We start from the raw sequence: 25,425 nt of genomic DNA, 5'->3' as shown, positions 1-25,425 counted from the left end.
GAGCCTTTAGGGAAAGAGCCCTAATCTAGGGTCACTCTCTGTGAACCCTTGATCCAGACAACAGGTTGGACAAACAAACAAAAAAACCCCAACCCTGAAACAGCCAAACATGCGTTTGTTGTGTGACAAGTCTGATATGCCAAATGACACTCATTGGTTGAAGTCACATCTAAATATGTTATTACCAGCAAACGACGAAATTTTTAAAAATCAAATCTTAGCTGTTTTTCTAAAGCTAATAATTAAAATAAGTATGTTCAAAGACTACAGCAAGGGCATCAAATATGCCTCAGTAAAAAAAAAAAAAGGAAAAACAAAACAAAATGTAAACAAAGGCCTTCACACACACACACCCACCCATACCCACACCCACACCCACCCCGCTCCCCAGATGATCTTTCTCCCCACTGGAAGGCCTTACCTGCGGCTGTGCTGGAGACTCAGAAGGCAAGCTGTGGGATGACCTGCTCCGAGGGGGTGGCTGTGGGGGCGTTTCCAGGCTGGGCTGCGGGGCAGCCTGGGGCAGAGGTGCGGCCACTGGGATGAGAGGCTCCTGCATCTTCTGAACAGGTGGCGCAAGAGAAGGCGGCACAGGAAGGGCAGCCTGAGGCTTCAGGGGTTCGGGAAGAAGAGCTGAGCCTAAAGAAAGTCATTTCCAGATGTTAGGCATTCTCTGGAAAACCGAGTTTATCCTTCCTTTCAGGGAATGGTAGGAGATTCCTGTCCCTGTCCCGGCCCCCAGTAGCCTCCTTTATTATGGCATACAGAAAGACAGAAAAAAAAAAAAGAGAGAGAAAGAAAGAAGGCTACTTCAATTTGAGTAAGTTGTATAAAGTGAGAGACTGCAGAAAGAGAAGAGACAAGCGGAAGGGGAGGATACAGGATGGCACTGCCGTTTCCATTACGGGTCTACCTTTCAGTACTTCGGAGGGCTTGCTTTGGCTTTCAGGAGTCAGTCTCCCAGCAGATGCCCGTGCATGGCTCTGGGGGGCGCTGATGACTCCAGCACGGGGCGGAATAATCTAAAGATGGGAAACGAAAACCACTGAGACATTTACCTATCTGCAAAGGACAAGATTTGGTGAGAATATTGTTTATGCATCTTGTATCGTTTCCTCAGCCTCTTGTCATCCCAATGGCTCTATTTATTGCCACATAATCATAAGTTTCATTGTTTTTTTATTACGGACTAACTTTTATTGGTGCATAGTTACCTTACAATGTTGTGTTGGTCTCTACTCTTCAGCAAAATGAATCAGGCATATATATATATATCTATCCCCTCCCTTTTGGATTTCCTTCCCATTCAGGTCATCACAGTGCGTTAAGTAGAACTCTCTGTGCTATCAATAATATATATATATATATATGTGTCAACCTGAATCTCCCAGTTCCTCCCCTGCCCTTTGGTATCCACACATTTGTTTTCTCTGTCTGTGTCTCTATTACTGGTTTGCAAATAAGATCGTCTATAGTATTTATCTAAATCCCACATATATGGGTTAATACACAATACTGTTTCTCTCTTTCTGACGTGCTTCACTCTGTATGATACTTTCTAGGTCCATCCACGTCTCTACAAATGACCCAATTTTGTTCCTTAAGCTTCGAAAATCTTCCTTTTCATTTTTCACTGTTTACTATGTGCCAGGCACTGTGTTAACTAAGCACTGGGTATGAATTTACATTTCAATGTCCAAATGGCTCTGGGGGGTAAGGTATTATTTTATCATCTCTAATTTAAATGAAGAAATGTATACAACTGTCCCAAAGCCATAGACTTAGAAAATAAAGCCAGGAGCCGAACTCAGGGCCCGTGTTCTTTATCCTATATCATATTGCCTTAGTGGGACGATTTTACAGGTCAGGAGGAGACGGAGCAGGACATACACTGTGGAACTATGAGGCTTGCCAAAAACTACACTGAGGCTGTTTTTCTTTATTAAACACAGAGGTTAAAAACTTTGGAATGGCTAACTCAATGTGCTGAAATACAAAGGCTGGAAGATATACTGGGGAAATAACGTTCTTTTCTACCTTTACATGTTTGCTGAAGGCTTTAAGCACTCAGTACCTTTTCCTTATTTTTTATAAATTGGAGGATAATTGCTTTACAATATTTGTTGGCCTCTGCCATATATCAATATGAATCAGCCACATGGAGGTATATGCCCCCTCCCTCCTGAATCCCCCACAGGTACACACATGTCCCCTCCCTCTTGAACCCCCCTCCCATCTCCCACCCCCTCCCAGGCTTCTAAGTTGTCACACAGCACAGGGTTGAGCTCCCCATTCCCACCCGCTATCTATTTTACATATGGTAATATATACGTTTCCATAGTATTCTCTTAATCAGTTCCACCCTCTCCTGCCCACGCTGTGTCCACAAGTCTGCTCTCTCTCTCTGTGTCTCCACTGCTGCCCTGCCAACAGGTTCATCAGTACCATTTTTCTAGATTCCATGCATAAGCAAAAGTTACAAATGTAATCGCACAAAATCCTGACTTTCCTTCCCTATTCTTATAATATTCAGTAAGCAAAGTACTTTGTGGGAAGTGGTACAGTCGGTGAATAACAATTTCTCCTTTTTTAAAAAAACAAACAGGGGAGTGGATAATGGCTATTTTAGGTATATTCCACAGACACTTTACTTTGGAGCATACTATTATATATAGAAAAGGACTTCAGGTTGGCTACAAGACAAAAAACAAAATATCTCTGTCTTAGAAATCTTATGAGAATTTCTTAGACTCGAAGTAGTTTCATTAGCAGAAGTTTCGTCATTTCCAGGTATAGTCACAGTTCCCAGGATTCAGCTAGTGGCCTCCTAATAAGCCCAGGCTCCACCAGACTGACACTGGTTTCTCTTTTTTTTTTCTTTGAATTACTTGTTCTATCCCAGAGAAAATTTTCATGCGGGTGAATAATAGAATAATTCTGTGTATAACAAAACACAGATAAACATGCAGAAAACCACAGACTTACAACGCAGGGTGAAACCCTGCAATGCCATCTGCTCTCCTGCAGTTAAACCTTTAGAACTGGTTTTAGCTGACAGATTATCATCAATGGGCTTCCTGAAATCTAATTTTAAAATCCTTCCGGATTTCCCTGGTGGTCCAGCGGTTAAGACTTGTACTTCCACTGCAGGGAGTACGGGTTCAGTCCCTGTTTGGGGAACTAAGATCCCGCATGCCTCGAGGTGTGGCAAAAATAAATAAAAAGGAAATAACCTTTCTGACTGAAGAATGACTTTACCTTATTAATTACTCAGATAATGTCATAAAAAGTTGCCCTAGTACATCACTTCCCCATATATTTCAAGATTCTAAGATATTTATTTAGTGACTGTAATCACTTAACTGTACCACTTTTATTCAAATAATGAAGGAAGCTTTTCCTTCTGAAGAGGATGTTAGAATACCATTCGAGTTGAAGGTGGGGCTGCCCTGGTGGCTCAGTGGTAAAGAATCTGCCTCTCAATGCAGGAGAAGCGGGTTTGATCCCTGGGTTGGGGAAATCCTCTGGAGAAGGAAATGGCAACCCACTCCAGTAATCTTACCAGGGAAATTTCATAGACATAGGAGCCTGATGGGTTGCAAAGAGTGGGACACAACTCAGCAAGTACACACACACACACACATACAACTCAGAGAGTAAAACACACACACACACACACACACACAAAGGCGCCTTGAAGAGCATCAAGTCTAATTCCCCCAGTTTAGAATTGAGGAAATTGGAGTCCTAATGGGCCCGTGATTTCTTCAGGGTAACACATCTGATTAGTAGCAAGTTGGGACCCAGGACCTAGACCTCCTGGCTCGCAAGCGAGGCGCTGCCTACCGGTCTGGCTGCACTGTGTCCAGCAAGTCCCGGGCCTGGCAGTCCGGCTTGAGGTGGAAGCTGACTGCGTCCTGGAACAAAGGCATCACACCATGTAGCTCAGGTGTTTGTTTTTAAAGAAAGAAACAAGAAACCATGCACTTATATCCACACTGTCTATTCATGGTCCAGCTTTAAGGTTAAGTAGCTGAATTCGAATGTTTACCTAGATTATCTCTCCGTGTCGTTCCTGGGCTTTTGGGTGCTTTGAAGCAGGAAGGAAAAAAAAATTATCCATAAGTAAACAATCAAGCCATATTATATAATACTAGCTAGCTGTTCTGTTTCATTACCAGCAGAAATGGGGGCATGAGGTGGAAAAAGAAAACCAAAACAAACTATTCTGCTTTAGAAATGCTGGAGGATATTATCAGCCCTTTAGAAAATACCCCCAAAAGAGAAAAATTTAGACTACTGAGAGTGACATTGATAGGAAAAGTTGGCAGTTGGTCTGATACCTCATTTGGAAGGTAACTTTCCCAACAGAGCTCTTTCCTGTGAAAACACATGGTCAGTCTGGGGGAACGGTCACAAGATGTGGCCCCACTGCTTCCCAGAGCTTGGTGGACTCACGGCTCCAGGACCAACAGACACGCACTTTCCGAATCACACAAGACGTCAAACAGCACTGTTTCAGGGCTTCATGCTGTAGACGTCAGCACGGACAGGGACTCTTACAACGAGATCTTTTGGATTTCTACAGAAAAACCCTATCATTAAAGTAGAAGGCGGGCACTACTTATTACAATATCTGCCTTATGCAAGACAGTGTTGAAATACTGCTCAAACTCATTCGAAATGTAGGAGAAGACTGAAATGAAATAAACTACTTTTGGGGCCAAAAGGAATAGGAGACACTATTAAGGTCAGCATCTCATATTTCTTCTTTTTGAAAGGAAATTCAAGTGTAATTGTTATATGAAACCCATCAGACTTTTAATAACTGTAATCTTAATGAATGGCTTCCAGTTTTAATAGCCTTTTAAGCAAATTTACTCAGCATATTTATGTTATCTGAAGTTGATTAAAAAATACTATATCCTTGGACTAAATTAACAAGGTTTAATTATTTTTAAAACTTCAGAGTTAGTATAGTACATTTCTAAACATTTGACTTATTCTGAAAAGATTTTTGAAGGCATTCTTCTTAAAATAATACTGCACATTAATTTCACATCTTAAGTGTATATGAAATATGTATATACAGAACAGCTCAGAACAACATTAAGAATTGCAGAGAAAGTAAACGGACAACCATCAGAAACTACACAACACAGAATGAAGAGAGAAAAAATACAAAGTTACAAGATATACATAAGGAGGGGGAGGGGAGTTTACAGTTGTACCGAGAAAAGATTTGGTATGTCTTTAAACATCGGAGGGGCTGACATTTAGGAATAAAATGAGAGACCCATTTCTAGGATGAAAACGTCTTGTTACTTTCCATCTCTCGCCTAGCTACCCCCGGACTGGGAGGGGCTCCAACACCTTTTTAGAGAGAGAACAGAAGCTGTGTATTGTTCAGGGCCCATAGAACAGAGGGAAAGGCAGGCACACAAAAGAGTTTCTGAGTTAAACGTCCTTTTGCAAAAAAAGTTCTTTCACTGCTTCAAATTTCTTCAAAGATATCTGTATAAACCAAAGTGCCTCTAGATGTCTGGCCCAAACCTGATCCTGGCCCTTTCTTCAGTTAGAATTGAAAGGAGAAAATAGTTTTCTTTTTATATCTGACATCATGGGAGGATTCCCTGAAGAAAGAAATGGCAACCCACTCCAGCATTCTTGCCTGGAGAATCCCATGGACAGAGGAGCCTGGTGGGCTATGGACCATGGGTTTCCAAAGAGATAGCACTGAGTGACTAACACTTTCACTTTTTCACTAGCGGTAGGGAATGTGAAAATATGTGTAATGAAAGTCTTTGCTTTTTAATCATCTCATTCTTTATATTCAGAATTAAACCACTAATAAAAGCTCCACTGCCAGTCATAAAGGAAAAAATAAAATCTGAAAGTTCCAGTTTCATTTTAAATCTCTATGAGACGATGTTAGTCCCTCAGAAGGTAATTTTCAATGCATTATTAAAAAAAAAAACTCTAAAAGTACTATAATTACTTTCAGGTTATTGCCTTCAAGCAGTTATTGGTTTATAGGGTTAAAAAAATATGCTGCAAAGACTGCCTACAAAAGAAGTATGAAGAGAAGCAATTTTTAAAAAACTACATCAGATTTCTAAGTAAGTCACTGAGTTGCTAATATGTATAGCTTTTCACAAATTTCTTTAAAATTTTTATTTTTCTACAGATTGGTTTCCTAATTAAAGGGGAAGGTAAATAAAATCTTCCATCAAGCTATAAATCAAAGCACAAGTTGGAAATGGGAAAAAAATCAATGTCTTCTTTAAGTTAGTGGAAAAGTTATCCTTCAGTAGTATCTTACAGAATGGTGCTCAAAGAACTTTGTTACCCTTATTACCCAAAGTCGTTAAAGTCTACACACAGCGCAGTCACTCTGACAGCATGTGAGTCGGTCGGCACTGTGCTCCGGCAGCTGGAGCAGGGAGAGACCAGCCGCCTGTGCAGTGAGCCCTAAGGACACTAACACTGGGTGAGCAACAGCTCCTCTGCGGGACGGAGACATTCTGCCTCAGCCTTTCTTGAGAACTGGATTAAAGAAAGCCTCTAGTTGAGCTTCGTGAGAGTCTTCACATAAAACAAGTAAGCTACAAAAAGTGACCCATGTGTTGAGAAGAATCTCTTTATCGAAATAGGTAACAGAGACTTGTTCTTCTACTTTAAAAATGAAGCATGAATGTTATGACAAGTTATGATAAAGCCATGCAAAATGAAAGCTATATTTCAGATGATTATGATAACTTTAAATTGCATTCCTAGGACATTTTGCTAATTCATAGGCCACTGGCAAGACGACTAGAGTTCTAATATAATTCAATATAATCAAATCCTTGGGAAACCACCTATCTTCATCATGTTTGACTCACTTAATCTTTATAACCGAATTGACTATATTTATTAATAAAAAGTATATCAGGCCTTAAGTAATTCAACTCTGTTTATCTGGGAAATAGAAGGTCTTGTTAATTCTAATAATATTCACTAATAAAATCAAGCTCTAATCTTTTATCAGAAATATAATGAAAGTTTGGGGTTATTTTTAAGTTGGCATATAAATGTCATTCATTTTGGCTTTCATCAGAGCAACCTAAAGTGTCACTGAGTTACAGGGCTCAAACTCGAAAAAAATTAATGAACCAAGATCCATACATTATAACAAATATAAATGGTTACCTCCAAACTCTTTTCTAGCAGGTGCAGGACTCCTAGCTCCTTATAGTTCATAAGAGAATATGCAGCAGAAAGGAAATGACATTAAATAAAGAATTGAAATGTCAAAGATTTACTATAGTTTCCAAGATGTCAAATATCATGTAGAGTACATATTCATATCTTGGTGCTATAAAAGAGCTATTATGTAATGCAAATACTTCTAACAGAAACAACACTATACTTATTTTAAAAGAACATTTAAACAAATATATAAAACTGTAAACATAAAGATGTATGTTCTTCAGTTCTAATCATGCATTAAAAATTTTTTTCATTTTTAAATAATCATGCATTTTACAGAAATCAGTACAACCACATCAAATTAGCAAAAACAAAACAAATGTTTCCTGCATGCTTGTAAGAGGCCAGCTCTGAAAACATGTTACAGGAATCTAGCTGTTCTGTCACGCCTATGCCGTTTGTTAGAGAAAAGCTAACTAAGGAAGCAGCACCAGTGACAGAAAACTGATAAAATCTAAAAGCGAGCATTTCAAAAACATGCAAAACATTTTTCAGCAGAGAGGTGAAATCCAGCAGAGATGGAAATACAAGGATTTGTCACCTGAAGGCGGAGGCGGTCGTTGTGGGGGAGCTGGACGTGCAGGAGGAGCAACCGGGCGGGGAGGGGGAGGCCGCTTGGGTTCCAGGGTCTGGGAAGAATCTTTCTGCTGCAGCTGTGTTGCTGGCAGAGTGTCAACAGGAGAACCTACCAGAAAAAAGTACCTTAGGTAACAGGATCAGGTTCCAAGGGATGAGCACACAGGTACTTTCTATAGGTGTATGATAAATTATTTAGCAAAATAATTTGTACTATAGAGGAATGACACACATTTTTAGTATCAATAACACAAGCAGCTGTGCTATTACCTTACACTATTATCTTACCCTCTGGTACTATGGGAGCAAACAGGTTACTCTCTGGACTTCTTATCCAGGCCCCGGGTACTGAAAGGGGATTTACTGAGTGGCCCTAACAAGATGGCATGAAGTATCGTGTGAGTTAGGTCATTTGCAATCCAATCTGCTGGCCAGGAGAAGAAAAAGCAAAGGGAGCCTCTTCTTTCTATGTCTTGACTTATCCTGAATTTACTGAAGGAAGCCTATCCTCAGAGGGCTTCCCTCGTGGCTCAGTGGTAAAGAATCCACCCGCCAATGCAGGAGATGCAAGTTTGATCCCTGAATCAGGAAGATCTCCTGGAGAAGGAAATGGCAACCCACTCCCATATTCTTGCCTGGGAAATCCCATGGACAGAGGAGCCTGGCAGGCTACAATCCATGGGGTCGCAAAATAGTCAGATATGACTCAGTGACTATTTAACAACGGTCCCCTAAGAGTAGCATGGGGGAGCTCGAGAAACTGCTGAAATAAAAGGTATTTTTCAAGGATACTGGTTAGTGTGGAACAGTGACTGAACTGTGTGGTGTAACAACTTACAGAGAAAAGCCTTCTGACTTTGGAGGAGTCATGACTATCAAGTTGAATTCAAAATACTTGTTTTGTCTCTTTCTGCTTCCTATTATAAAGCAGGTAATGTACAGATAGTTAAGCCCAAAGAGTTATGGGTTCTGACCATAATGCTTAAAAATCATCAGTGATAAGCCATGGACAAAGCTGCCACATAGAAAAAGGATGAAGTGAAGTTCTCATCTAGTGATAGCAACAAGCTTCCTCTTCACTTAGGGCGGAACCATCTACAAAGTTTCCTCTTTTTGCAGGCACAGAAAACATGCTACATTTTAGCCTATGGATGTGAAAGTTAAGCAAAAATAGCTCTCCAAAGGAGATTTGAAGGCATCAGAGGTTTAACCATCTAAAATCAAACGTATCAGCCTGGGAACTCATACAAAACTTGAAATAAAACACATACTTTGTGAAGCGGGGGGCCCGGGTGTTCTGGACGGAGCTCGACTTGGTCTCACTGGGAGGGAAGGCACAGGCCCCTCCGATATGGTAGGTGACTGGCAGGGACTGGTCCGGGGTGAAGAACCGGGGGACGTGCCAAGGCCAGAACTGGAAGATGGCTGGAGATGCTGAGGAAGGATCTCCTCCACCTCAGCACTATAGTCATCCACATCACCTGAGAAAACACAAGGTTGGCCACCTTACCAGCACGTTAACTTTCTCAGAGATTTCTCCCCGCCCCCCCAAGTCTAGGCTTAAGGGGTTTAAATATATAAAATAAACACCTTAACATGATGATACTGCAAACATGTGTAAGTTAAGCATGTGGGTATATATAAAGAGGTTATATGTATACAACTAGAATTAGTGCAAATGCTCTCGTACCGTAGAAAAAGTAATTAAAGATAGCCCCCTGGGCTTCCCGGGTGGTCCCGTGGTGAAGAATCTGTCTGCCAATGCAGATAAGACATGGGTTCAATCCCTGGTCTGGGAAGATTGCCCATGCCACAAATACTGAAGCCTGTGCACCACAGAGAGAGTAGCCCCTGCTCACCACAGCTAGAGAAAGCCTGTCCGTAGCAACCAAGACCCAGCACAGCCACTAACAAATTAGATTACTTTAAAAAAGACAATCACAGGGGACACAGTAATACCTATGGCTGCTTAATGCCGATATTGGCAGAAACCAGCACAATACTACCAAGCAATTATCTTTCCATTAAAAATAAACACATTTAATAATAATAATTTTTTTTAAAGTCTCGTCTCAGAGCAACAGGAGGCCCAGTGGCGGCTAACATCTGGGGCTGGGTTGACTCCACAGCTGTCAAGGCGCCGAGCGGCGCTCTCAGTGCTGGCTGAGTCGGACGCTCACTGCCCTCCCTTCAAACCTGCCTGCTAGTCTATGGAACCGCCCCTCACGGCAGACACAGTCATACACCCTTCCCCTGGAAGACTCCTCACTACTTGGTGCCCTGGGCGCCCCCACCTGACATGTAACCCTCTGCTTTAATTTAACAGGCGGGAGTTGGTTCTCCCCGAGGTCTCCTCACCTCCGTTTTCCACAGGGTCAGGAAGTGGCGTCAGGGAGCCCCATGCCACCTGACTCCAATTCCAAAACTTTAATCTTCCAACCCTGAACAAAAAGGCCTCTTTATTTCTGGAGGCTGTGCCTTCCAGAATTTGTGTAACACCCTCAACCCGTTTGCCGCCATAATCTCCCACCTCCACCCTTTCGGTCACTAGAACCCATTCACTGAGGACCAAGGAGAGAGCAAGACGGTAAGCTGGGCCCTGCCATCTTTCTGGGTGACACTGAAGCCTCTGTGGATAACCCACCAACCTGACGCTTCACCCTGCTGGCGTGCTCCTCTACTCCACACTCACGCCCCTTGGAACCGCAGTGCCTCTGAAGCAATAAACTCAAACACTTCCATCTGACCGCCTTCCAGCCTCTCAGTCTTTCCCTTGGCTACTCTTTCCCCACTTCTGACTTCACCAGGACCCAGGCCTTCGATCCCTCTTCTTTGAGCCCCTACTGGATTTTGCAGCTCTCCTTGCAGCTGTCTTCACATCCTCTGGTTCCTTGCCGCAGCCGGTCCCCTCCTGCACTATTCTTCTGTCGCCCCTGCGTCAATTCTGCAGTCTAATCTCTCCATGACTGCAGACAGGCTGCTGGGTGCTGTAGACAGACAACCATGTGGTCCTGAGGACTGCAGCTGTGTTAACTCTGTGGTTTCAGCCTCATCTGGGCTCCCACGGCCTCCTGGCCAACCCACAGTTTCCTGGCTGGCTCCCCATCTGACTGCTTCCCGGGAGCTTTGTCTTGAACCTTCTCAACCCTCCTAAAGCCGTGTGCTGCCCGCCTCCTTAAACTTCACAGAGAAAAGGGAAGTCCTAAGGTGGGAACCCCTCTCTTCAACAACCTGCCCCTCAGCTGTAGCCTAACCATATCTATGGGTGGAAAGGGTGGGGTTCTGCCCACCACTGGTTGCCCTGCCCCTCCCCAGCAGCATCAGCCCTTTCCATCAGGATTAAGCTCCTCAAGTATCTCCACTTCAAAACAACACTTCAGGGAGCAACTGCCGTCATCTCTCTTTCTCCCGCCTCAGGCACATTTCTGTCGAGAGTTGTCCACAGGCACTTTCTGCACTTCCTCGTCTTCCATCCCCGTCTTCCATCCCCACCCCGATTCACCACCATCTGGCTTCTTCACTCCAATGAAATCACTCTCCTGAATGTCACCAACAGCTTCCTCCCCTGGTTCCAAGCCCAAAGGGCAAGATGTGGTGCTCACTTCTCGCCCTGCAACAGAGGACGCTATAGATCACTTCTCCTTATCGTCTTTTCTTCATTTGGTCTTTAAGCGCTATATTCTCCTGGCTCTCTGACATTTCTAGTCGTTTCTTCTGCTTTTTCTTTTATGGGCCGCCTTCTTCTGCCTGTCCTTCAAAGTCTGCGTTTCGGTTCCATCCCAGGAGGTCCTCTCCCATCTCTGTATCAGGTTTCTGGCCAAGCAAATCCAAATGCAGGGCCTTACCTATCATCAAAGCTCCGGGTTCTCTGCTGAGTGCCAGGCCCACATGCCCACAGCCTACTTCTGGAGCCGATGCACCCAACAGATGCCTCAACTTCAACACATTCAAAACCAAACTCAGGATTCCCTGCTGGTCCAGTGGCTAAGACTCCGTGCTCCCAACGCAGGGGGCCCAGGTTCGATCCCTGGTCAGGGAACCAGATCCCACATGTCACAACCAAGAGTCTGCATGCTACAGACCCTGCATGCTCCAACTAAGACCCAGTGCAGCCAAATAAATAAATACTTCAAACAAAACAGAAAAGAAATTCACCTTCCATCCACGCCCAGTCCTCTTCCTGCTCTTTCTTCCCTTCCTCTTGCACAAGCATATCTGCATTGTCTACTTAGATCCTTTTGTCCCCTTAGGTCTCTGCACGTTCCTTCTTCCTGGTTCATGTCTGTCTATCCTCCTTAATCTGAATCTCAGTCTTCAGATTTTCAATTTCAACTTCTCTGGGTATATTCTCCTAACTGTCCAACTCTAAGTTAGGCGACTGCCCCAAGAACTACAGCAGCACCGTTCACGAATGTGTTGATGGCACTGTCCGCTTACTTGTATGTAACACCCACTAAGCTGTGACTTTAGGGACAGCAAGGATGCCATCTGTTGAATTTCCAGCACTTAGCATGTAACTGGCATATAAAAGGTGCTGCATAAACGTGCGGACTAAGCAAACAAATGAATAGAGAAACGTGAAAACAAGCTGATCTTCTAAGATGTTCAACTCTTAAATGTGTTACCTAGAGGTACAGGACATCACAATATGATATACTGTCCTTTTATAAACTAAGGTATGCATTTTAGTGGAAAATACATTAAAATAATATAGCAGATACAGCATTAAAAAGCAAACACATTTCTTAATCACATTTAAGGAAATTATTATATTAAGATAACCTGGCCCAACTCTTAAACTTGAGATGATTACATCTACATGAGTGGGTTCAGTTTCAAATGTGTTCCCAGCCACTTTAAGAATTTTTTTAAAATGACTTTGAAATATATCTTTTGGTTGTAAATATTTTGAGCTCATTTCTGCACAGAGCTCCTACTCTATTTCAACTACAATCAGTGGGACCAAACCACACACCAAAAACACCACTTTGTGCTTTTATCACACAAGGACGTAAACCAACTATTGTGAAGGTCTTGACCTTTGTATGGCAGAAGGGCACACACATCTGAAGTCTGAGTAACAAGCAAAAAACACACAATACGATATAAACCAAATCTGATTACTACTTCTCTGGGTGTTACAAGAAGAAAGAGAAGGATAAATTTGGAGACTGAGACTTTGCTGATGGGAAGGAAACCTGTCTAGAAGGATAGAAGTCAATGTGTTCCATGAGCAGACCTTCCATATCGAAGTCGGCCGTGACCTCCGCGTCTTCACCTAGGAGGGTGGAGCTGGTTGATGATGGCAAGGGGATGTTGATTTTCTCTAAGCTCATTTCTTCTTCCAAAGTTTTGATCCAGTCTGGACTTTTTAAAGTAATTGTTATAGTCCTACCCAGTAACTGGTTGAGTAAAAGAGATACAAAATTAAAAATTCATTGGTATGAAAATTAAATATCTTGGAATAAAGTGTCTGTTTAAGTTATAACAATAGTATAGGCTTAACTCAGCTAGATTCATTCAACACAATCATTTCACAGACACTGTATTGTCACCTAGTTTCAAATGTCCCCAATCCTCCCTTTAAAAACCTGTTAGGGAGTTTCCTGGTGGCCTAGTGGTTAGGACTCCAGGCTTTCTGTCATTGCTGTTGTTCAGCTGCTAGGTGATGTGCATCTCTTTGCGACCATATGGACTGCAGCATGCCAGGCTTCTCTGTCCTTCACTATCTCTTGGAGTTTGCTCAAACTCATGACCCTTGAGTTGGTGATGCCAGCACTGCCATGGTCCAGGTTGAATCCTCGACCTCAGAACTGAGATTTGGCCACACAGTGTGGCCAAAACAAAACAGCCTACTGCTGCTAATCTCAGGTCTTCTTTTCTAGGATGCACACAAATTTAAGTTTCCTTTGCTGCAGTAAATATCTTTCCCGGCTGCTGCCACTGCTGAGTCACTTCAGTCGTGTCCGACTCTGTGTGACCCCATAGACGACAGCCCACCAGGTTCCCCCGTCCCTGGGATTCTCCAGGCAAGAACCCTGGAATGGGTTGCCACTTCCTTCTCCAATGCATGAAAGTGAAAAGTGAAAGTGAAGTCGCTCAGTTGTGTCCGACTCTTAGCGACCCCATGGACTGCAGCCCACCAGGCTCCTCTGTCCATGGGATTCTCCAGGCAAGAGTACTGGAGTGGGCTGCCATTACCTTCTCCGATGCCAGATCTAAATTCACTGACAACTCTGCTACATAAATTTATACTTCTTTTGATTTTGATCCACAGATTAATTGTTTCCACATGAGACAATCAAAGAAATGACAGAAAATTCTTAAAATACTTTCTCGTTCATTTAGACTTTTCAGTATTTCAAATGTCACAAGCATACTTAAGAGAATCTAAGATCATTTTAAATCTTCAACAAAAATTAACCATTCTGAAAACACCAAGCCTGGTATCTGTGAAACTGGCACACTGCTATTCCTAAAAAGTTGAGAAGCTTTTAGACAAAAGTATAGTCTAAAACAATCAATGTATTATAATCAAGTTACATTGTCCTGTCACATTAAAAATACTTTCCTTAAATGCTACTGACATCAGAATTCTTTCATGGCACAGTCTGGAAAGGCTGACAGCTGCTGGCCTGAACCGCACAGTCGTGTTTAATAGGAATTTAGCATCCATGCTGAGGTTTGAAGCCAGAACTAGGCAATAGGCTTCATGGACCATTTATTTTTTTAAGTCAACAACCTTTGTTATGCATTCACCAAAGAATACTAACAAGTCTTCTTAAGCCTCAGTCACTATCATGGCCACTTAAGATGCACTTCATCAAGAATATTCTCTTAGCAGAGATCAGAACCAAATGAAAAGGAAGAAATTAGATGCTGGAAAAAAATACTCAAGAAGGTTATCCTTTAGGTTTGCTCTGCTTACACTGTACTTTTCCCAGATTCTCCCCTGAAATGGAAGAGTTCCTATCGATCTACTTGCATCTAGAAGATATGGGCTGAAACAACTGTAATAACAAAGACAGAGCAGAGGTTTGGAAATGTCTGACTTTCAAAGTGTTCTCTAGAAACATTATTTTTTTAGAATTTTGAAAATCTTTTAAGGGAGCTAAGGGTGGGTACTTTCTAAAAGTGTAACACAGACTTGAGGGTGAGAGACAGAGCTGAAATACAAGGGAGGAAAAAAACTAAACAAGGAAAATTACCAGGGGAAAGACAAAAGAAAGATTCTAAAAAGGAGTACGAGCTGACAAGGAATGGCAAATTGAGAGCTGCTCTTAAATATTAATGACACCATGGGAGAAGGAAAAGCTTAAGATGTTAAAGGCAGAATTAAATTAAAAAATCAGTAATTTCTACATGGTGAAACAACAAAGTCACAAGATGAACTGGGAAGAACAAGTACAGCACATTATGAAAAGGAATTAACATCAAGGGAGCTTCAGAAGATGAATACCCCGGGGGAACACAGGCTAAGGTCATAAACAGCTTGCCAGAGAAGTATGAAATGACCAGTTAATTGAAAAACTCTCCATTGAAATCTTAACACAGAAGTGACATACTACTTCTAGTTTTTCAGTCTGTCAAAGTTAAAAAATAATTAGGATGTTGGATGTTATGTAATCCGAGGCATCATGCAACTAAATATTCGAAACATGTTTATATAATTTACTGCATGTATCTTAAAAATACCTCAGACAGTAAATCACTGAATGGTTTAGATTCAACAAATGCTACTTTACCTCTTTCCCATTCAGGTTCAGAACACTCAAGGCAGAGCTTCCCTCTAAAAACGTAACCCACATTTTATCTTCCACAAATCTTTAAGGAAGAGAAAGACAAACAATAAAAAGACGTAATGAATACCTCAGATATAACCAGCCCAACAACTCGTCCAATGATTACTGATCAGCAAGGGCTTACAGAGGCCAGGAAGCAAAAATACAAGCCTGGGAGCGGTAGGGCCAGCGGTGACCTGCAGGGGGCACTCTTTCCCTAAAAGCATTCAAATTCCTTTAGATCCTGGGTTGGCCAAAAAGTTCATTTGGGTTCCCCCCCCACCCCAGAAGGTATGGAGAAATCCAAACGACATTTTTCGTCAACCCAATACAGTGTTACCGTCTGTCAGAAGGAATGGATCTGTGGAACTCCAAATGTGTGTTGTACTTTTTTCCTATTTTTACTCAATCGGACAAAAGCATTCTAGACTTACCCCCCAATTAATATAAGTAGCCTGCCCCATCTACATTTCCAGGAAATCTTATTTACATATAATTTGCATACGTGACTTCAGTCATTCCCTAACAGTTGGCTTATTCTAGAGCTGAAGGTGATGATCAGTCTAGCCTACAGGTGACAGGGGACAGGATTCCTGTCCTCCTTAACTTTCCATGTCTCCCCTGTCTGTTCTACCTTGGTGGTCTTAGGGTGGAACAATCAGAATATTCTAGGTGAGGAGGTACCACATGGTTTTTCTTTATGTCAGGATAACATTACCCTTATTTTGTTACCAGTACTTGTTCTGTTACCAATACTTTTTCCAATAACAAGCATTTCGGGGAAAGCTTTTGGTTGCAGTTTAATACTGTCAGGGGAGTGGGTAATTTTCCTTGGTTCTGTCTCGACACAACAAAAATTTGAGGTGATGGACATTAAAGCCCTTGGTGCATCACAGCTCTCACACAGTGTTACAGCTCCCACAGTTTTATTTAGAAAATAAAGGAGGATGCACCCCCGAGGCATGAAGGCATGCCGACCCGAAAGACGGGACGAGAAAAGAGCGAGCGAGCGAGAGACGAGCGTGCACACGCGGGGAGACTCCCGGCCCCTTGGCTCCTCTTTTCACGTGTCTCTTTCTCCCTCTGGGCCTGCCCTACGTAAACGGGGCTAGCCAGGGGCGCTATTTGTTCTACCTGAGGTCCTCACTCCAGTCCCCGGACCTTCTTTTGTCCTATTTTCGAGGGCTTTTCCCTTTTGTCACCACCATTCTGGACTCCTTTCTCCTATTCTTAACTACCTAATAACACCATGCTCTTTAGAGACTAGAAAAAAGGCAGGAAGGTCCTATCCCTGCGTCAGTCGTTCATCCCTTATGTACACTCTGGGTTCTCTCTTACCCAGAGAGAGCGCTAGCTCTCTCTTTTCTCGTCCCTTCTTTTGGGTCGGCATGCCCTCATGCCTCGAGGATGTATCTTCCTTTATTTTCTAAATAAAACCGAGGGAGCTGTAACACTATCTGAGAGCTGTGATGTGCCAAGGGCTTTAATGTCCATCACCTCAAATTTTTGTTGTGACGACATAAAACCAAGGAAAATTACCCACTCTCCTGACAGTGTTAAATTGCAACCAAAAGCTTTCCTCAAAATGCTTGTTATTATTGGAAAAAGTATTGTAAACTCTCAGCAAGAGTTTACACTTGCTCCCAGGAACACTTATCTGCTTCTGTGCTGCCCACTCACACAGCCCATGTGACGTTCCCAGTGGTCTGGCATTTCTGTACTTGGTAATGCTTACTGTCATTGGGAAATTTCACCATGTACTTGCTGGAGTCTTAAGATCTCTAGAGATTTTTTGTTTCATTTCGAACCTGTGGGGTAGAGCTTTGTCAAACAATTTGAGGTAAGTCTAAACATAATTTCTTCTCTATTTGCCCATTTACTCTCAGAAAGGAGAGGAGGCTTCTCAGGCAAGCTTCTCACCCTGCAAAAAACCAAGCCATTTTCATTCTGTGGGCTGTTCTGGTAAACACCTAAGGAAGCCATTATACACACGCTTATCTTTCTTAGATTTCAAATAGGAACTGAATCTTCAATTTCTCCTGTCTGCCAGAGCACCCAGTATAGAGACTTGCCCACTCAACAGCTATAAAACATCCCTCAATAAACACATAAAACAGCACAGAAAGGAATTTAATAGTACCTCTTCCCTAGGAAATTCAAACACACGTTATTCAGTTTGTCAAAACTGCTGTACACTGGGAAGAGAACATTTTTTTCAACAATGCAAGAGGCATCTAGTTCTGCAAAAGGCAGATGGTTAAGTCAATGCCGGAAACCAAGACAGGGAAGGATAACTCCTAACTGTTTGCCTGGCAGCACTGCTCCTCCACCAGATGGAAATCAAATCACTTAAAATTGCTGAGAACATTTGATGTCTTAAACGGAGGGCAGAAAAGTCATCCTGCTTTACTCCTGCCGCTGCTGCTAAGTCGCTTCAGTCGTGTCCGACTCTGTGCGACCTCTTAGACAGCAGCCCACCAGGCTCCCCTGTCCCTGGGATTCTCTACCCAAGAACACTGGAGTGGGTTGCCATTTCCTTCTCCAATGCATAAAAGTCAAAAATGAAAGTGAAGTCGCTCAGCTGTGTCCGACTCTTCGCGACCCCATGGACTGCAGCCCACCGGGCTCCTCCGTCCATGGGATTTTCCAGGCAAGAGTACTGGAGTGGGGTGCCATTGCCTTCTCCTGCTTTACTCCTATCTCTCCTCAAAAAACTAAAATACTAATATCCCACATTCACTTTTCCACAGGGCTTCCATGTTATAGTGTATAGGAGTCTTGAGAGAACATATGTAAATGTGCATGTATTTTTGTCATCAGTTGTTCACCTAAAGTTTCACTGCTGCTGCTGCTAAGTCACTTCAGTCGTGTCCGACTCTGTGCCACCCCATAGACGGCAGCCCACCAGGCTCCCCCGTCCCTGGGATTCTCCAGGCAGGAACACTGGAGTGGGTTGCCATTTCCTTTTCCAATGCATGAAAGTGAAAAGTGAAAGTGACATTGCTCAATCGGGTCCGACTCCTAGCAACCCCATGGACTGCAGCCTACCAGGCTCCTCCATCCATGGGATTTTCCAGGCAAGAGTACTGGAGTGGGTTGCCATTGCCTTCTCCGTAACTTTAAATTTTCTAAGTAGAGAGTCCAGTTTCAAAACCCATGGGTTCTTTGAATAATATTTCTATAGCATGATTTTCTTTTAGTTAGAAGATACAAATATTCATGGTGGTTTACTTACTAAGTCGTGTGTGACAATTGCAACCCCATGGATTAGCCTGCCTGTCTCCTCTGTCCATGGGATTTTCCAGGCAAGAATACTGGAGAGGGTTGCCATTTCCTTGTCCAGGGGATCTTCCTAACCCAGGGATTGAAGCCAGGTCTCTGGGCTGCAAGCAGATTCTTTACTGACTGAGCTACCAGGGAAATTCCACAAATACTCACATTCTAGTCAAATACTAAGTAAGGTAACTTTTAATACAGAAGATATTATTTGTGAATCATGAGTTGCTTTTTTTTTTACATTACTCACCTTATGAGTATAACTTCACCGAAATTTGTAAACTGCTGTAAAAGCTCATCAATCAAAGCATCGTTGAAAAAATTATTTTCTGGTAAAGAGCTTTTGATTGAGACTAACACCGTACCATCTGGTGGACCCTGAACTGCGATTACTTCTTTATAAATGTTTTGCCTCTCTTCAGCTTCAACTTCAAATATATCAATATCAATCAGGGCAACGACAGGCCTTCAGTATAAAGGAAGGGAGACATGTTAGGAACATTACAGAAATGACGTATTTCAAATAAACTTCAAGCGCGATTAGAAATACGGAGATTGCTTAAACCTATGGTCAGAAGTCTTCAGCTCGGCCCTTCCGTAGTGCAGCAAAGTGCCAGGAGTCCATGTATAGAGGATTTTGCTTTCATCTTGAAAACTAGCATTTAGGAGATCCAAATCTTCAGCTGCAGTCAGAATAAAACAGAACACAGGAGAAGTCACCTGAGCATGACAGACCACATGAAGCTCCTTCATTTCACTAGCTTCAGTTGCCTGAGGCTGGGACACCAGACACTTGCTAATGGGCATGAAGTCTAGACTCCGTTAAGTCAGGGTTTTTTGGTGAGGGCATCATATTATGCTTTACTTAGTTAAAACTAAGATGAGCCTTTACTTCTGAGACTTCATGGTCAGAGTTTTATGAATAATTGAACAGACAAGTAGCAGTTCAAAATATTTGCAAAACCACTTGAGTTATTCCAGTTAGAAATCTTACTTAGTATTCAGTTATTAATTGCATAAAATGTTTTCCCTTGCTTTTCTTTATATGATACTATTTCACTGAAAGAAAATAGACTGAAAAATCAAAGTATTTATTATAAGCAGGTCTGAGAATTTTTTTCAGCTTTATATGTAAACTGTATTTATTTTATTCTAGATAACCTAGGCTGAGAAAAAAAATGTAGTCCTCTTGGCCTTATTTGGTATTTATATCATTCCCCTCTTCCTTGTAAAATTTGCATGGACTTATTTAAATGAAGATGTCCACCTGATCTATCAAAAGGCCACTTCCGTCTTCTCCAGAGGACACGGTCTGTCCATGCAGGGGTGCGGCACTTTTCACTAGTGTCGTAGTCATCAGAAAACAAGTCATATTTATACGTCGGAGCAAAGGTCACTTTTCCTTCTAAAAATCCTCTAAAAATCTAAAATAAACATACATAAAGGAAGTTATTTCAAAAAGGCAAAAACATTCTGTTTTCATTCAGGCAGTCATGCACTAAATGTCTATCATGTGCTAGAGACTCATGAAATCTACATGCCTTTGAGGAACACTTCTAACTGAATGGAACAGAGCTTAAGGCAAAATGACCTAGGACGTGGGCTTTATCATCTCACTCACTTGATGTCTGAGTAAACAAAGTACAAAAACTTTTGAATGATGAAATTCCACCAGACTTGTGAGCAGGATCAAACGTTTAGAACTGCATGGGATTTTGGAAATCGCATTGTGTGATGTCTTATTCTCAAGAGGAACTGAGGCCTAAGAAAGTTACATGGTATCCATCAGATTTTAAGTCTAATGACCAGAAAGGTACCATATATCATGTGGCCTCAATCACCTCTTCCTAAACATTTTTTTAAAATAAATTCTTCCAGGGACTCCTCTGGCAGTCCAGTGGTTAAGAGCCTGCGCTTCCAATGCAGGGCAAGGTGCAGGTACGATCCCTGGTCAGGGAACTAAGATCCCAGAAGTCACATAGCATGGCCATAAATAAATAACAAAAAATTAAAGTAGACTACCATAAGATCTTAAGAGCCAAACAGCAGTAGCCTTGATGAGTAAGATCTTAAATTTGCGACTACTGAAAGAAAAAAAGTATATTCTTCTACTACTTGAAAGTGAATTTTATAGAGATATACTTTTCCTCCTGGAAATTATTATAAGTTTTCCTTTCCATTTCCTTTTTTTAAAAAGAGAAGGCAATTTTCTATCTGTTAAACTATATATACTTAGTAAAGGTCCCTGGGTGGTGCTAATGTAAAGAATGCCCATCAGCCAAAGCAGGAAACATAACAGACCCAGGTTTGATCTCTGGGTCTGGAAAATTCCCAGGAGGAGGGCATGACAACCCACTTGAGCATTCTTGCCTGGAGAATCCCATGGACAGAGGAGCCTGGTGGGCTACAGTCCATAGCATTACAAAGAGAAGGACATGACTGAAGTGACTTAGCACATACTTATTAAGTATAGACACTAAGAGGTTGTTAAAAAAAAAAGAAAACAAAAACTTTAGGGAAAGCATGTTTTCATAATCAGACATCCTCTTCTTCCCAATGCAAGTATCTTAGGTATATATATACCTGTCCAGCATTTTTCTGATTGATAAGCTGATCTCCTGCGATAAGAGAATCCCAGTTTTGCTGTCTGATAAGCTCTTTCACTTCCTCATTAGGGAGATCGATACGGTAGTTGAAATCGCCACACCAAAACACATAGTCATGGGAGAAGAGCAGCCTTCCCTGGAAGCAGAGACAGAATTTCAAACAATCAATTCACAAAATGTTTTACAACTTCTTCTTTGCCTTACCCCTGCCAGGTTCGATTTATTTAACCCCACAGTAATAACACAAGGAGATATCTATTTGCTGACATTTCCAGGAGTTATTCCAACTTTTCAAAACCTGATACAGAATATGGGGTGAACTGAAATATGTTCAAAGCTTCCTTTTCGAAAACAAGCAGCAAGAGTTTACCATTGGAAAACTCAACTTCCGTGCTATTTCTACAAAATCGTCATTTCGTTCTTTGACTTGGGATTGCCCTGCAGCGAAGTGGCTGCAGACAAAGCAGAGGCTTGTGGTGTGGAACAGCATTCGTATTGCAACTGCTCCCTTATTTCCAGTTGCGCCTCCCATTCCAGTTTTCACAGTATCAACCGCAACATCCCTTTAAAAGGAAGAATTCGAAATCAAAGATCAGAAATTTCAATAGTTCTGCGTGTGTAAGAAATGAGGAATGTCTATTACATAATTACAGCACTATACATCATGGGCACTTTGTAGGGGAAGCCTGTGAAATAGTGGAGAGAAACTATTAGCAATTCTTTAATCAAGAACATATTTAAACAAGAGTTACCATATGATCCAGGGATTCCACTCCTGGGGATATATCTGGAGAAAACTATAATTTGAAAAAACACAGGCACCCCAATGTTCACTGCAGCACCATTCACAGTATCAAGACATGGAAACAACCTAGGTGTCCGCTGACAGATGAGTGAATAAAGATGTGGTATGTAAATACAATGGAATACTACTTAGCGATACAGATGTACTTATTTACAAGACAGAAACAGACCCACAGACATAGAAAACAAACTTACAGTTACCAAAGGGAAGGTGTGAGTGAGAGGGCATGTAGAATGGATAACCAACAAAGACCTACTATATAGCACAGAGAACTACAGTTAATTTTTTGTAATAACCTATAACGGAAAAGAATCTGAAAAAGTATATATATATATAAGAATATATATATATACACACACACACACAAATGTATAACTGAGTCACTTTGTTATACACTTGAAACTAACACAATTTAAATCAACTATCACCCATCGTGCATGTTCATGCTCAGTCGTGTCTGACTCTTTGCGACCCCAAGGACTGTAGCCTGCCAGGCTCCTCTGTCCATGGAATTTCCCAAGGAAGAATACTGGAGTGGGTTATTATTTCCTTCTCCAGAGGATCTTCCCGACCCCTTGACTGAACTCTTGTCTCCTGTGTCTCCTGCATTGGCAGGTGGATTCTTTACCACTGAGCCACCTGGGAAGTCCATATAAATCAATTATACTTCAATTAAAAAAAAAAGAATATTCAGAAACAAGAACCATGCGTCAGTGTTTCTCTGAAGCCACAAATACGCCAGGCCTTTTGGTTATCTGGTGTTAGGAGGCAGCCTTAGGAGAGCCATCTGTCTACTCACCTGATGAAGGGAGCGTGCTGTGGTCTGATAAAAACAAACAGACAGACGCCCACCAACTGCTCAGAGGCCAGCAGCACATACTTGTTGTCTCTGGAGATGGTCTTCTGAAGTTCCACGGCCCAGAGCTTCTGATTTGTTGTGCTACCAGAAAATATTAACAAGGGAATCTTCAAAAAGACAGTGACAGTAATACAGCCTATTTCTGTAGGACAGTTATCAATTATACCTTTATATGCCCAAATTTAATAAAATTAGTGACATCACGAAATCCACACCAACAGTGAAATCTTTATGTGGGCTGGGTGTTTTTGTCTCCTTTAAAAAAGGAAAACCAAAAACTGAGCCAAAAGAACATCACACATCAAAAGTCTATCCTTTGACTCCCTTACAGAGAAAATTTGAGCTTTCTTATTAAATAAGTGCTCACTGTGTGAGTAATCTCAAGCTTGTACGCTTTCTCTTTATTTATTCATTAGGATAACAGAGAAGAACATTTTTCCCCTTTTTCTTATTTCTATGGATTATAATATCTCTTTAAAAACTTATTATGGAAAATTTTAAACATATACAAAAAAGAGAAGCATAAAATAAACCACCATATACCCATTAACCAGCTTCAACAATTATCCACATTTTGCCAATCTTTCTTCTTCCGTAACTCCCTACCCCTTTCTCTACTCTTGGAATATTTTATGACAAATCTGAGAAAAAATTACCCATTTCACCCAAAAATGCTTTACCAAGCATCACTAATGCAACAGGATTTTTATTTTTCTGTAATCAAAAGGCCATTATCACACTTCAATATTAACACTTCCTCAATATCATAAAATACTGAGCTTATATTTACACTTCCTGTTATATACAAAAAAAAGTTTCTTATAGTTGGTTTCTTTAAAACAAGGTTTCAACACGGTCTACACACTGCATGTGCTTGTCGCCTCCTCAAGTCTCTCTCAGTCTTTAACTGTCTCTCAGCTTGTCCCATCCTCTTTTTTAATGCTCTTTACGTTTTAAGAAGCTGGGTTATTTGTCTGCAAGATGTTTAACAGTCCGGATTTGCCTGATGTGTCTTCATGATACCTTGTACTTCTGTCAGCTTTGTTTTAAACTGGTAACTAAAGAAGCGAGATTCAATTTTATTGATTTGTTTTGGCAAAAATAACCTCATGATGGTACAGTCAGTCTTGCATCAGAGCAGGAAGCAAGTAATCTCTGAGATATTACATCTAATAGGCTGTTCAGACTGTGACAATTAACTCTTTGTAAAGAAGTTCCTCCACTGATCCTTCTATAAAGTTTTAACATCAACTGATGATCATTGCCTAGACCCATTATTTCAACAGGGGTTGCGTGCTAAGTTGCTTCAGCCGTGTCTGACTCTTTGCTACCCATGGACCATAATCTGCCAGGCTCCTCTGTCCATGGGATTCTCCAGGCATGAATACTGGAGTGGGCTGCCATTTCCTTATCCATCAACAGAGGTTACAACATGTTCATTTCATAATTTCAGCATTCCATGAGCATTTGTAATGAATTGGAATTCTTATGTAAAGAGCTTTTATCAACTATCCAGTTATTATGAAACATGTTTATACAAAGAAGGTAGGAAAAATGCTTGTCTTTCTCTTTATACATTTTCAGAGTAATAAGTTTGTGCCCAAGACGCATCCCACTCTTTGAGACTCCATGGACTGCAGCCCTCCAGGCTCCTCTGTCCATGGGAATTCCCAGGCAAAAATACTAGAATGGGTTGCCATTCCCTTCTCCAAGGGATCTTCTCAAACTAGGGATCAAACCTGGGTTTCCTGCATTGCAGGCAGATTCTTTACTGTCTGAGCCAACAGGGAAACCCCCAGAACCTCCAACAGCAAGCAAAAATAGCCATTTCACCTAAGAACATCCTGATGAAGCAGTAAACATTTCCAGTTTTGTCAAAGCTCAATCCTAGAAGCCTATCTTTTTACATTCTGTGTAATGAATGGAAAAATACAAACCAACCACTTTTGCTGCACACTGAATACATACATGATGGTTGTTTCAGAAAAAAGCACTCAAGTCTGAGGTCACAGCTGAAATGCCACTTTTTTTTTATAGAATACAATTTTTAGTTGGAAGAAATAGTGACAGACATACTATGGTTATTCAGGTTTAGATTATCTGGCAAACATGTTTTCAACCATGCCTGTGTTTTCAAAGGACATGACCTATGGTGTATATTTCTAATAATAAAATTTACATTTTGAAGGAAAAGGGGGAATTTTGATAAACCTGTATTTGCTACTGTGATCTTGAAGCTTCCCAATACTTGAAGAATTTGCTGAAGAGATT

The 25,425-nt window shown here is 41.5% G+C and overlaps 1 protein-coding gene and 1 non-coding gene across 2 annotated transcripts in view; one reads left to right on the top strand and one right to left on the bottom strand.

Annotated features, from left to right (window-relative positions):
• Positions 1-25,425, bottom strand: part of SYNJ1 (synaptojanin 1) — a 92,426-nt gene that overhangs the window by 8,518 nt on the left and 58,483 nt on the right. The window contains exons 16-31 of the mRNA XM_052650552.1: positions 23,095-23,235; positions 21,861-22,053; positions 21,468-21,626; positions 20,152-20,308; positions 19,450-19,567; positions 19,135-19,350; positions 15,573-15,651; positions 13,067-13,229; positions 9,099-9,308; positions 7,793-7,936; positions 7,192-7,230; positions 5,326-5,373; positions 4,052-4,090; positions 3,847-3,917; positions 914-1,022; positions 422-639 (exon numbers count right to left, since the gene is read on the bottom strand). Of these exons, the coding sequence (XP_052506512.1) occupies positions 422-639; positions 914-1,022; positions 3,847-3,917; positions 4,052-4,090; positions 5,326-5,373; positions 7,192-7,230; positions 7,793-7,936; positions 9,099-9,308; positions 13,067-13,229; positions 15,573-15,651; positions 19,135-19,350; positions 19,450-19,567; positions 20,152-20,308; positions 21,468-21,626; positions 21,861-22,053; positions 23,095-23,235 (2,104 nt within the window). The remainder of the gene's footprint in view (positions 1-421; positions 640-913; positions 1,023-3,846; positions 3,918-4,051; positions 4,091-5,325; positions 5,374-7,191; positions 7,231-7,792; positions 7,937-9,098; positions 9,309-13,066; positions 13,230-15,572; positions 15,652-19,134; positions 19,351-19,449; positions 19,568-20,151; positions 20,309-21,467; positions 21,627-21,860; positions 22,054-23,094; positions 23,236-25,425) is intronic.
• On the top strand, positions 11,794-11,866 carry TRNAG-CCC (transfer RNA glycine (anticodon CCC)). The gene has a single exon. It is a non-coding gene; the product is annotated as a tRNA-Gly (tRNA).

Source organism: Budorcas taxicolor, chromosome 1 (genome assembly GCF_023091745.1).
Source record: "Budorcas taxicolor isolate Tak-1 chromosome 1, Takin1.1, whole genome shotgun sequence".
Classification (NCBI taxonomy): domain Eukaryota; kingdom Metazoa; phylum Chordata; class Mammalia; order Artiodactyla; family Bovidae; genus Budorcas; species Budorcas taxicolor.
The sequence above is the reverse complement of the archived record's forward strand: the minus strand, read 5'-3'. Positions and strand labels throughout refer to the sequence as shown.